The 13,387-nt window shown below is 40.6% G+C and overlaps 1 protein-coding gene across 3 annotated transcripts in view; it reads right to left on the bottom strand.

Annotated features, from left to right (window-relative positions):
* Positions 1-13,387, bottom strand: part of dnah5 (dynein, axonemal, heavy chain 5) — an 86,329-nt gene that overhangs the window by 58,182 nt on the left and 14,760 nt on the right. The window contains exons 11-38 of one of the 3 annotated variants that reach the window (XM_053432756.1): positions 12,922-13,137; positions 12,403-12,429; positions 11,801-11,908; positions 11,545-11,630; positions 10,951-11,158; positions 10,698-10,811; positions 9,811-10,017; positions 9,527-9,607; positions 8,735-8,825; positions 8,270-8,415; positions 7,730-7,894; positions 7,234-7,465; positions 6,790-6,986; positions 6,390-6,483; positions 5,587-5,729; positions 5,418-5,494; positions 5,193-5,317; positions 4,787-5,022; positions 4,205-4,423; positions 3,942-4,004; positions 3,597-3,835; positions 2,689-2,836; positions 2,498-2,590; positions 1,714-1,913; positions 1,399-1,552; positions 925-1,088; positions 551-707; positions 59-271 (exon numbers count right to left, since the gene is read on the bottom strand). In XM_053432756.1, the coding sequence (XP_053288731.1) occupies positions 59-271; positions 551-707; positions 925-1,088; positions 1,399-1,552; positions 1,714-1,913; positions 2,498-2,590; positions 2,689-2,836; positions 3,597-3,835; positions 3,942-4,004; positions 4,205-4,423; positions 4,787-5,022; positions 5,193-5,317; positions 5,418-5,494; positions 5,587-5,729; positions 6,390-6,483; positions 6,790-6,986; positions 7,234-7,465; positions 7,730-7,894; positions 8,270-8,415; positions 8,735-8,825; positions 9,527-9,607; positions 9,811-10,017; positions 10,698-10,811; positions 10,951-11,158; positions 11,545-11,630; positions 11,801-11,908; positions 12,403-12,429; positions 12,922-13,137 (4,203 nt within the window). Of the gene's footprint in view, positions 1-58; positions 272-550; positions 708-924; positions 1,089-1,398; positions 1,553-1,713; positions 1,914-2,497; positions 2,591-2,688; positions 2,837-3,596; positions 3,836-3,941; positions 4,005-4,204; positions 4,424-4,786; positions 5,023-5,192; positions 5,318-5,417; positions 5,495-5,586; positions 5,730-6,389; positions 6,484-6,789; positions 6,987-7,217; positions 7,477-7,716; positions 7,895-8,269; positions 8,416-8,734; positions 8,826-9,526; positions 9,608-9,810; positions 10,018-10,697; positions 10,812-10,950; positions 11,159-11,544; positions 11,631-11,800; positions 11,909-12,402; positions 12,430-12,921; positions 13,138-13,387 lie in introns of all 3 variants that reach the window. The other 2 variants (XM_053432754.1, XM_053432757.1) reach the window with 2 other exon arrangements.

Genomic DNA, 13,387 nt, shown 5'->3' on the forward strand with positions numbered 1-13,387 from the left:
AACCAAACAGTATGGCCTGTGTGCGTTAAGTGTTAGTTTGACTCCAACTATGACCTACCTGAGCGGGGTAGGAGTTTAGGAATTCAATGAGCTGGAAGCCGGAATCTTGGATGTTTATGGCAGCCTGTCGGATCACCAAGTTCAGAGACTTTTGGGATTCAATCAGCAGAGCACTGAGCCAAGCCTCCACATTCCCCTCTGCTGTGACAGGATGATCTAGTTCCACAATCTCCTCCTCCCGTGATGATATAGCCAGGATACGGTCGTATACCTGGGAAAGATGACACGTTTGATTGATTAGACTAACTCATGATTCTATATCACTTTTGAAGGGAAATAATATGATGAAATATACTTTTTCTACACTATTCGGATTAGTCAATTCAAATGAATGGGCTTGTTTTGCATTCTGCCCTGCTTTTCAGATGTTTCAGTTCTCTTGTCAGAGGGTTTGAAAGACGCCATTGTTCTGTGACACTGACAAATTAAAATACATAATGAATACTAGGAACAATGAATCACTGTAAGCAGCTCAATGAAAAAAATTCACCTTCTCATGGAATATGACAGATTTGATGTTGTCGAAGATGTTGAGAAGGTGGGCCTGGATGGTGTGGGAGTCGGAGGCCTGGCCCAGGATCTCGAGCAGAGCAGGGTCAGAGACAAAGAAGAAGCGAGGGAACTGGAGACGCTTCTTCTCCAAATATCTGTTTGACAGCATGAAAAGAAAATGTCAGAATGGTTTTTTTCTGAAAGCAGCTTGTGTTTGAAAAAACTACTGTTGGCAGATCGGTAAAAAATACATATTTTTAAAGTTTTTAAAAGTACACCACTTTGAGTCAAGTTTGAACTATTCATACTTCACGTTGTGTTGACATGTGATGTTGATGACAATGTTTTTACATGTCAGTACTTCATACGTACCCTGTAAGGGACTTCTGGCAAATCTCCAGCTGTTCAAAGAGGTGAGGAAGCAGCTGTCCCATGGTCTCATCTCCCACACACGACTGCACCACAATGGGCATCTCGTGGGCTCGCATCATAATCTTCACCCAGGATTTGTCGATGTTGGAGAAACGCTTTGCTTCCTAAAATAGAGTTGAGTAATATTTGATCATTTTCTAAGTCCAGTTGCATTATGAAAAAAATAAAAACAGTACAACTAATTATCAGATATTTATTTTGTACATTCGGGCAAGGACTACATGATTATTGTTAGATTATTAACAGTAATCATACAACAAAATGACATGTAGCTGTATTTATAATATGTTCTCTCTACTCCTAACCACAAACATTACTAAATAGTCGATCTAAATATTGATGAAATGATAAATATGTCATTCCGATCACCCCTCTGAAATTAAGAGAGGAATAATTCACTGCGATGTACTGTACCTTGGGCATCTGTTTGGCGATGTCTCCCCCCACGAACACCGCCTCCAGGTAGATCCAAAGGTTCTGTACAGTCACCCAGTTTTCAATGATGTCATTGGTGTTGGAGAGATTCTGAACCCACTTCTGGATCTGGGGTTTAAACGGGGTGTTGTACCTGGGAAACGAGACACAAGTAAATAAAGTAAATAAATAAACTTTACATTATACCTCACATAGCTGGTGGGGTCACTGTCGCATCTACATGGCGATCAAAGAGCTATGCTGTGCTCTCCTCAAAACCCACACTATTGATTAGGAGTTTTAATAGGGACATACCGGTTGCTCATCAGAGACCCCAGGACCATCAGGCTGTCCTCCATGCTGGCAATGATCTCGGCTGTTGCGTCTCCTCTCAGCAGCAGCTCCCCTCGGGTCTTGAAGTTGGCAAACGTCAAAGTCTTGTTGTCCCACTCAGCAATCACCTGTTTCAGTTTTTGCTCAATATCCCGCTCCTTCACTGCACTGATGCAGATGTCCTGTGTGGGAAATGGACAGATTTGATGAAACATTAGCAATACCAGTGATAGTGGTCTTTAACACTCTAGTATAAATAATACAGGAGGTAAGGAATGTTAAATATCAACGGTGACCACAAGAAAGTAGAAAGGGAAATAATATATTACACGAGTGAAAAACCTGTGATTAATTATCAGTATCCCTATAACAAAACTTTTTTCATTTACATTATCATGATTATCAAATATTTAAAAAGTCGGATTCATTTGTATCATTAGACAGAAACGTTCATTCATGTGATTTAAAGGCCTGTATAAAAATAATGATGATTTAAACACATCTATTTGTTACCAGGATTAATGCTCACTGCATTTTGGAGATATTATTAAGGCTCATTACAACCCGGTAGATCATGCTGTATGTATAATTCATCAAACAGAAAATTAAAGCAATGTTAATAAAATCCTGTAATGTAATACAGCGATGTAATGAATCAACGCTGAATGGTATACATGTGTACTTTTACGATGTTCATTCGAAAATAAAGAAAAAAATTAACAAAACTGTTGTGGCCTAAGATAAGAAGCATACTGTTCACCCTTACCTCAATCTCCTCTTTATACTTGAGCAGAGGAGCCTCCATAATGTTACGAAGCTTGAATGTATCGGATTCCACCTCAAAGACATGTCCAGTCACCTGCTCACAAAACCAGATAAACCAAATGTCAACATAACACCGATTAGTATTATCTTCATAATAACTATTAAATCTGTAGGTGGCCTTGTTTCTCTGACCTCGGCAAGTCTCTTCCAGTGGCGCGCCATCATTGCCTTGTTGGTCATGAGTTCCATCAGGGGGCAGCACTCACTGAAGTCATCGATTGTTTTCTTCAGGTCCAAAAAGGCCTTCCAATCCTTCAGAGCGCGAGGCAGCTTACGGCATCTGGAAGTTACACAGTCAACAAAAGCGATTTAATGTTGCATTCGTCCGAGGCACGCGCACACCAGTGACACTGCACAGTTACACAGTGTAACCAGTGCAAAAGCAAAACTTCTAAACTGATGGAAAGCATGTCTGCCGGAGCACGGAGCTGCCATGTCTTCTTCAAGCTCTGACACCAGCACATATTCCCCTTGTGATTACTATTTGTTTAAAACCTTTATCTACTTTCATACTGTCACGAAAACAGAAATATGTAGACACATTTATTAAAAATAACTATTTTTCTATTTGATGGAAAGCTTTAACTTGGGCAAATTCTCTCTGACATGTGCAGATGGAATAAATGTTGGCAGTGGTTGGGGTGCAAAGATAAACATGAATGGAGATGGTGAAATTGAACTCTTTCGGAGCATTCATGCAGTGCTCCATGACAGCCCACCAGAGAGAGAACTTTTTGTTCTTTTTTTAATTAGGCCAGAAAAGGGGTGACGCTCAGAGGGAGTTTCATCAGTTCATTTGATTTTCTTTGTGTTTCATTTTCCTGTGATCTGATATTTATATGGTCTTCAAAGGTGATGGTCGCCCACGTTCTATGGCAACACGATGAAAGTGTTGGTTTTTTTCAGCTTAATCAACGAAACACATCAGTAGAGTCTGTTTAATCTTCAACAGAATTTAACTTAGAGTTTAGATCAAGTCAGCACAACAGGGGTATCAGTTTGATTTATAATAAAATGAATGTCACAGTAGATGAACTAACCTCGCCTGAAAGTCCAGCAGCTCATTGTTGATCTTTTCAATGTAGATGTCAGCCCAGAGGATATCATAGTAGCTGTTGACTGTCTCGATGACACTGTTGTACAGGCCATACAGCTTATGAAGCAGAGCCAGCTGCTTCTTGATGTCCAGCAGCTGAGAATGCTCGGTGGCGGGAAGCCCGAACAACTCCTCCCCACTTGTGAAAGTGATGTACTTCCTGTGCAGGTTGTCAAATTGATTCTATAGAAAAGTATGGTCACAAAATACCAAGTACAATCGCGTTAATTATTACAATAACAAACGGATAAATACTCAATATTACCAAATCTGATCGTCAATAACAAACCTGGAACATGATGAGTCTGTCACTGGCCTCCTGGGGAGGGAGTCCCTGCACCATGGGGCCGTGCTGTAGAGGAGAGGATAAGGTATCTTTGTCAGCTTTTACTTAAATGATTCTGAATCAAGCCACAATAATTATGTGCTATAATTAAAATAAATAGCTTAATGGGTAATCAGTCCAATATTGTAGGTGGCTGCAATTCCTGTCTGGGTGTTGAGTATGTACAGACATGAGCATTGCATTTTCTCGCTCCTTTTTTCTTTTACCGTTTCATAATCCAGGTAAAATTGTTGACAGTCATCAAGGAAGGTTTGTACGTTGCTGCCGAGCTCGCCTCTGAAGGTTGGCTGCAGGGACACCAGCTCGTTCTGTACGTCTGTGCCCAGGGCCAGCAGCTTCTCCCAGGCGTACCGCATCGTGTCCACCTTCTCAGACTCTTCCTTTGGCACTGACAGCCCATATTTGTGAAGCATGGCGTAAGACTCCTGTGAAGAAAGAAGAAAGATGCTACAAATGTAAAATCATACATTGGAGTTCGTTTTATTTCGGGCCTTAAATCAAATAACAGAGGTTCACCTCATGCGCTTCTTCTGTGCTTCCACTAAGATTCTGATACAGGGCTCAACCTGAACGCTCAGCAACTACCATAAGTCGTTTTCAGACATGAACTCCGGAAAATGTCCAGACGATTGAGTCAGAAAACAGGAAAATCTCCATATATATATATATATATATATATGATGATATAATATACAGTCCCTCTAGATAGTTTCAGGATATTGTGTGAAGTTCTAACCATGTGTGAGAGCAGCTATGTTGTTTTAAAGACATAACGCTGTGCTTTATACCTCAATAGGTCCAACTTGGAAATCAATAGATATTTGGTGATCTCTGATCTCCCGGAGCGATGCCATGGCGATGCGGAAATCATCCAGGTCTTTGATCTTTCGATGCAGTTTCTTTCCTGCTTCCTCCACAAAGCCAAAGATATGCTCCATCTCTGAGCGATACTTCCTGTTGCAGTACACTCCATAATCCACCATCCAGTGCTTGGTTTCAGCAGTGAGGGACATCTTCAAGTCCGCTAGAACAAAGAAACTGATGTGAGCAGTTATAAGCATCCAGTTTACATTTCATGTTTGAGTTTCAAAAGACACCTTTACTGTAAAGAAGGAATTGAGCGTGGTGTGTTGTCAAGCAAGGTAGTGATGTTATAGGTACCAAAGAGAGCTAGTAACACTAAATCAATCTAACCTGTTAATAGAGCCACAGCTCTGCAGGTAATAATTTCTGGCTCCGAGTTAATCTCCAACTCCAGGTCTCGATAGAAAATAATCTGGCTATCAAAGTCTGACAGCAAGGGGTTGCCCTGGACAAATCTGAAATAAAAGCATTGTTAAGATGGCTTTTTGTTTTCAATGGGAGTAACTTCATGCATTCAAAAAAAGCTCTCGGTGACAACAATTCAGTTTGTCATACTTCTGCATGGCTTCTTCACGATCCTCTTTCCAGATGTGATGGTAATGGCTGAAACCGTCCAGAGCAGTCATCACCTCCTGCACAATAACATAAGCAGGAGTTATGTAGGAAATAAGAGACATTGATATCTAAACATTTTGAAATTGAACTAGAATGAAAGAGCATGTACCTGTTTGGTGGAGGTGATGGAGGTACTGAGAACGGACATCAGTTTGACTATGTCCTTGTTCTCAGACACACACTTGTAGTAGTTTCTGGCCTTGATGGGGAAGGCCTGAATCACCGATGCTGAACTGTCTGAGGTGCTGCCGTCTGGAAAGAGTTCAGAGGATAGAATCTTAAATTGGTCCTGTATAACCACCCATCACTGACGGATTGTTCAGAATGAATATTGGAATCTGGTAAAAAAAAGTATCTTTTGCTCGTTGTGTAACCCTGTTCATTTTGTTTCTTTTATTAGTGGATGATTTATAAATCTTATTCTACTAAAACACATTTTGATTAAAGGTCTTTTAAGGAAAGGCTTTTGGATAAACACTTTTTGATTCTAAACTGTATATTTAGAACAGATTTCCTTACAGCAAATCAATCATGCGTCATCTATCTCAACTATTTCACTCCATTAGCTCCATGTTAGTGTAGTTGAATGTGACTGAAAGGGCTGCTCTGTGCGGGCGATTTAAAAAAAGCTCTCTTGTTTAAATGTCTCTCTTCCAAAGCCACTGACACATTCATGTCCCCTCCATCAGTATGACTGTCTGCTCCCAGTCAGATGGGCCTTTGCTCTGCTGAGCTGTGAAATAAGGAGATCTGATTATGAAGTGAGTGTGGTGCAGTGACTAATGATCTGTGTCCTGGTCTGCATGTTAGAAACAATATGGATGAATCACTCTTAGAGTCCAAATAGACACGAAGATGAGGTATTAAAGTGCTGGAGTTGTGTTGACGCAGGTCTCTTATATCCTCTCATACCAGCCAGGCTTCTGTGTGTTGTCGCTCCGTCCTCTGATTCACTGTCAGAACTCTCTTGTTTCAGGGCCTCCATCCGTCTTTCATTCATCTTTCTCTGCAAAAGGGAAAACAGAGTTCAGTGAACATCTCAGCATTTGTTTATCAGACTAGAGGATCATTAAGTTATCAGTTCAGGAATGCAAAATGATCGTTAGTTAGTCTAAGTTAGGTCAAGGGGAGGGTTAAGCCATAACCCAACTGGCATTGGGCTACTTTCAAAGACTTCGGGAGAAAATGCAAACTCTACACAGAAAAGATTGAACTTGAATTTTAACCTAAAACCATCATACCGTGAGCTGACAGTACTAACCACTGCACCCCCATGCCACGCTAAATCTAACCCTCATTAAATCAAACGAACCTTGGAGATCCTCTCTTTGCTCCACTGGCAGACTCCTTTGCTGACGCTGACCACGCACTCCACACACCGGTTTAAAGTCTGCTGAACCTCATCCAGAGATGGAACTATTTTAATGTTGGGGATGGAGAGGGTCGCGTTGACTTTGATGATTGCCGACTCACTGCTGCTTTTGCCATGACTGGGTGGTTCACCCTCAGCTACAGGGGGGTAAAGAAGAGAAGCTGTGATACAACATCATTTGATTCAAAGATGGACATTTTAGCTAAGCAGAAAGAAAAGGCTAATATCAACCACAGTAATTAGAATTTACAATGTCATTTACGAAGTAAGTGGTCACATACTTCGTTTATAGTTAGCAAGTTTATAGCCCAAGTCCAGGGTTATGATTAAATTTAAATCAAGCTTAGCAGTATTTTCCTTAAGTTTACTGTTCCTTAAGTTTACCATTGAAATGCTGGTGTGATGAGCATTGGATGTGCTTGCGTAGCACCTCCAGGGTGTGGCGTGTCAGTCTAAGCAAGGCATCCATGTTGAGGTGGTTGAAGTAGATGAGGAGCTCCTGGGCTTCTTCCTCCATCACTTCCATCAGATCCATCTTCTTCCTCTTCCTCACCAAAGGAGTGGAGGGTGTAGTGCTGGCAGGGGGGAGCGAAGTGCTTCGAGAGAAGAGCTGGCCCTCGTCTTCACCTCGGATGAAGGAGGCAACACATTTCAAGTTGAACATGAATGCATTGGAATAAAGTTCTCCTTGGCTAATGAGGCTTTTCAAATGTGAAGTAACCAAAAGCCTACTAGTTATGACTTTTCTATTTCATCCAATGTGTCTGTAGTGACATGCTGTTTAACATTAACCTTTTCATGTTTTCTCTCATATGTTCCATTGCATCATAGACTATTCTATCTGATCTCAAAAGGACGTTAGAATACCTTCAGTGTCCACATTCACCGCGGACTTGCTCTCGGTGCTGCTCTCCTCCTCAACTTTTACCACCATCCCAATCTGAATGTGGTCGAACTCCATCAGCATGTTGATCAGTTCATTAGTAGCCTCCTCCACCAATGAGCTCTTAGTATTGAGACTGTGGGCTTGTCTTATGCAGAGGTCCTGCACACATACGCACATAAGACATATACATTAAATAGCCATGTAAGGCCAGTGCACTGCAGCATAGCATTAGCTGGAGGGTTTTTCCCGGGTGGACTAAGCAGCAATAAAAGTCTTTTTTTCAAGACAAAAGAAACTGAATTAATTTAAAGAAAGGTGGGGGGAAAATACACAATCTTATAATTTCTCTCGAGTTAACTTTAGTTCTTAGGTCTAAAAATAGACCTATGCTCAAGTAAACTGGGCAAAAAAATCGAATTGTGTCATGTTCGATTAGTGTCAGTGATGTCTACAGAGTAGTGGATATCCCATGGCATGGTGGTGGGGATTCTCATAAGTCGATATGTAATTCCAAAAAAGTATTTATTTATTTACCCTGGTGGTCTGCAGAAACTCCTCACAGGTGAATGGCTCCTTGTCTGGCAGGATACACAGCGTGACGCTGCTCATCTCGTGCAGCACTGCATCTATCCTAAACTCCACCAGGTCGTTCACCCTGTCCATTAACAGCTCCAGGTCGACTAGGGACACAGGAAAAACAGGAATAAGAGAGGGACATGGTGGGAGACAGAAGTATAGGGTCTGACTACAGATGGCAAACACTGAAGGGTGGGAAGGAGGGGGAGGTGGACGAGGGAACAAATTTGCAAAGGGAGAAATCAGCACCAAAAGGTGTGGGGTGTACAGAGGGGCAGGATGTATGTGAGCTACTTGTGAAAACACAGAAACAGTAGGTACATGATGAATACATTACTGTAAATATAATAATATGCTTGCAGTGGCAGGATGTCTCATTCGTTATTATGTGGCACAATGGGATCTCTGCATTTTTTGTCTCACCCAAAGTCTTGTCGATGCGGCTGAGGTACTTGTCTATGTTCACAGATCTCCAGCTGAGGGAGGTCAGTCCTGGTTGTATAGCCTCATCCACCTAAAAGGTCAAAGATGTGCAGTGATGCTCTTTGGACAATCTCATTTTGTCATAGATTTGTATGTCACATAATAATGTTGGATAAAAGGAAGATCCATTAGCAGAACCAAAGCAAGCAACACAGTTGAGGTTTCACTGCCGCCTGTTTAATTGTTCCTTTGTTTGTTTGTGTGTAAAGAAGATTACACAAAAACAACATATTCCCACGAAACTAGCATGTAGTATTTTGAGTAGTATACATTCATTTTGGTTTTGATCCTGATCTCGGGGTGGATCCAGCAATAATTTTTCTTTTATTAAATATACAAATAAAATATCGTCTAAAACAATATTTAGTTCATAAAATAGCTTATATTTTCAACAAGATCCTTAGAATATTCTCTGAGAAAACAACAAAAATGCTGAACAGCACTAAAATGCTAACATCTCTATATAACTATAAATCATACATCTTATTATATATGGGACAATTAATGTTCCATATTCAAATAAATATATTAATTAAGAGCAGATTATACAAAAGAAACAATGTACTGTGAAGGTAAAATGAAATTTAGAAATTACAACTGAAAAGTTGATGTTTTATGATATAAATCATGAAATTATCAACATCAGTATCCGAAAAACTAAATATTAGGTAACATGCAGGATATTAGCTTTAATTAAAAATAGTCTGGAATTATATCATAACCGCTCCTTACCTTAGCCACATGTGGTATGGCCAGCTGTTCAAAAGCACTGTGGATCTTAGCCCGCACTCTGGTGTTCTCAGTCAACATTAACTGCAGGGGAAAGACACTATTACAGTTTATGTATTCACTCATATCATTGTTAGAATGATGAATACTGATGGTACAATATCAATATAAACGATAGCTGTGTCCTTCTCTACCAGCGTTAATATGACAAAAGATACTTTTCAACATTAATGCACAAGTTACATTGTGTCTATTTGCACATGTGACTAGCAGTGTGTTATGTCCACCTGTAGTTTGTCATAGTTCATTTTGAGGGTGTCCTGCTTCTGCTGTAGCAGAGCAGCGAAGGGTGGGCTGTCCAGGTTCATCCTCGTCATGAAGTTCGCCTCTCTGATCTGGGTCCGAATCTCTGGGTCAAAGTTGACGAATAGCTTCCCTGTGTCTGTTGATCTGACCAGCAGAGAGGCCTGCAGGCCCACACAGTTGCGCTCCATCTGGTGAGGGTTGTGAGAAAGACGAGGAAGGAGAGCGTGAGGAAGAGGTAGAAGTGATTAAATATCTTAACCAGAAGTGTGTCTATGTAATTTTGTCACATTAATTATTATTACTCGCGCAGTGCCCATTCTGAACATGACTGTATGTAACGGGCTGTTTGCTTAGTCTGTGGTAATGCTGCTTGCAGCTTTTTTTCTGAAACTGTAAAAGTGACCTGCTGTAGTTGCTCTGCAGCAAAGTAAAGACCAACTGTTGCACTTGGTCTGCAGACTCATAAAGCCTCTGCTGCACAAAGAGCTGTTCATCTGTTTATTCAAAGTTCAGTGAAATCCGTTTGCGGAGCCTACAACTGGAAAATCAGTTGTTGCCGTTGTCCTAAATTTTTCCAGTTGTCGGGAATACACTGTTCGCTCAACTATGTCACCTAAGTTGATGAGTCCTAGCTTCCGCTGCTATACAGCACCAATCACATGCTGATTCTGCTTATTAATATGAATTGTATCATGTGTCCAAATCACACCAAATCAAACCCTGCACTTCCTTTCGCCCTTAACAATGGACAGTGTGAAGACGATAAAAGGAATGGTTGTCAGGATATGCCACAAACAGAAAGACAGACGGATGTTTGCTTTCGTAGTTTGTCTTCGTCCAGTTCACACAAAGTTTTTTTAAAGCTTACCTCTCGCATCCAAACATCATGGTGGAAAATCTCATACTTCAGAAGGTCCCTTGCTACCCTGTTATAGTTCTTAATGATCCTTTTGGCCTCTGGTGTGGAAAGAACTCCATGATGCTGCACAAGAATACAATGGTATTGTTTAACATTAAAGAAAAAAAAAACATGCACCACTCTTAGGGACAATATCAATAAACAATAACAGCACTATGGCCCTACCAAATCTTGTTGTAAAACGGCAGCAATTCAATATCACCTGTTTTAAAATGTCCATGGGACCCTGGATTTTGCGGTAGAGCTGCCGCACCCACATGATCCTGCCTCCCACAGGGGGCAAGTTCCGGCCAAGGGGGGGCTGCAGTTTCTGCTTCTCGAAGATACTGGAGACCATTTCTATGTCATGGCCGAAATTCTGCAGAATGTGCAGGTACTTCTCGCCGACGCCAAGAGTCGGGATGCCCAGTCTGCATTTGTTTCGAAAATGCAAGCAGAATTCAAGAATGGACAACCAACAATGGAATACTGAAATAAACTAGGGGTGAAGAGAGTAAACTGTAATAATCCAGTATTAACAGTCTTTTTAGGGCAATGTCTATTACAGTTATTTCTGGCATGACTTTCTTGACTGCAGGCATAACTAATGCCTGCTGACACAATAAAGGACAGCAGAACTGGCAAAACTTATGGAATTCATTATGGTAATTAATTACAGTTGTATTTAAATTATGCTTATTGTCCACACCGAAAAAAGCGTAATTCGTCTGTTACTGAATAGCAGGTTCGAAGGGGATAAGCACTTTTCTGTGCTGTGGATCAGACATGGTGCTTAATGGTGTGGAGAGTTGTTTACCTTTCAAATTTATCCAGCACACTGATAGCTCTCTCTGTGCTTTGAATTGTTTCAAAGGTGCGATCCATAAAACTCGAGATCTGATCCTGGAAACACAAAAACAAGAAGAGATCAAGGAAGTGACTGATGAGTCAGAGCATTAGAAAGACAACTTAAAACATGTGGTGTGATCCATTCCAGACAAAACCAACTAATTAGTTTTGTCGCTAATTTTTCTAATATACATACTTAATACAATAATACAAATAGTACTTACATGGAGCTCAGATGTATTTTTGCAGAACTCTTGGTAGTCAACATCGAAGTCAGTTGTTCTCTGGTCAAGGAAACTGTAACTTTTTCCCTTTATGTTGTGCCCAATGGCCTATCATAACAAAAACACAAGCATAAAATCAGGCAAATGTGTGCATGCCCAACAAATGCATGTCTGCTGCAGTCACTCCTGAGCTTGGGAATTCTACTATATTTGATCTGTAATCCTTTTTGTGTTTTTTCAGCAAATGGCTTTAGGATGACATCACACTGATTTTGACAACAAACTATTATCTCAGTCACAAAGTTAGTCAAGGTTTTACAATAGGACAGAATGTTAAACCTTAATATAGTTCTGTGGAGGTACTTGGGCTATGAAAGGAATGCTTGCTGGGAAAAAACGATGGAAGAACACAAACCAATGGAGCAACTGATATGAACAAAACATGTTAAATTTGCTCCTGTGGTCATGATCCATGCAGTTAGTATTATATGAGATTTATGTGGTAAAATTCCATCATGTCTCAGAATTTTACCACTGCATGCAGTCAACTCTGAAAGTGGACCATGCATTGCTAAAAGTTGTAGACCATGTTGAGACGTTACCTCCCATTTCCCCTGCATTTCTGCAGTCTGCACATTCGAGGAGGGAAAAACAAACACATATCGCACATCAATATACTCTTAGGGGGGGAAACATCTGAACACCAATTAGAAAAGGTGATGCAATTCATGAATTCAAGTGCTACTTCCTGTAACCCGAGGCAGCGCAGTATGATTTCGTAAACATTATTGTGTTTACCACAAGCCAAGGAAAAAGACAGTAATGTGGGAAAGTCACGCTGATGTACAACCTGAAAACTTTTGTTTAACTAAATCAAACTCACTTTTGTAGTCTCCTGAGCTGCACTGCAATTTAAAAATGAAGATGTTTCGAATTTCTCAGCGTATAAAAGTGTTATCTGTTTCAGCAATTGAGGTAAATAATTGAAGAAACTAAATCTGATATCATAAGCAGGAGAAATACAGACTCAGCTGGTTAACAGTGGCATTTCATCAGTTACTAGAACGTCGCTGTTGATTGTGTGATGTATGAACAACAACTTGATCAAACGCTGTACCCACTTCAAACCTGGTGGCCATGCTCTCCAGGGCCTCGATCTTGGAGTCCTGCAAAGACGAGTAGTTGGAAAACGTCTCGAACATTTCCAGGATCTTGTTGAGGCGTCGCTGGAACGTGTCAAACTTCCCGAAAATGTACATCTCGCTGAAGTCAAACTGTTTCTCCGAGGGAGTCTGCTCCAGCTCCTTCTTTGTTTTATGGAACCACCACTGGTATTCCTGCATGACGCAGTTTGTGACAGAGCAAAGTTACACTTTCATTCAACCAATCAATCAGGATGGCAGCAATTGTCAGTTGATCTCCCATCCTCACATTTATTACATTATGACTCTACTCTTATTAACTTTTTTGGGGACAACTTGAAAGCAAAACATCTAATAATAACTCATCCTAACAAGTGTAACTACACATTATATAAGAAACCCCATTTGATAAAAAAAATGGAAAAAATGGAAACCTATGTAAAGG

The sequence above is a fragment of the Pleuronectes platessa genome, chromosome 10 (assembly GCF_947347685.1).
Source record: "Pleuronectes platessa chromosome 10, fPlePla1.1, whole genome shotgun sequence".
Lineage (NCBI taxonomy): Eukaryota > Metazoa > Chordata > Actinopteri > Pleuronectiformes > Pleuronectidae > Pleuronectes > Pleuronectes platessa.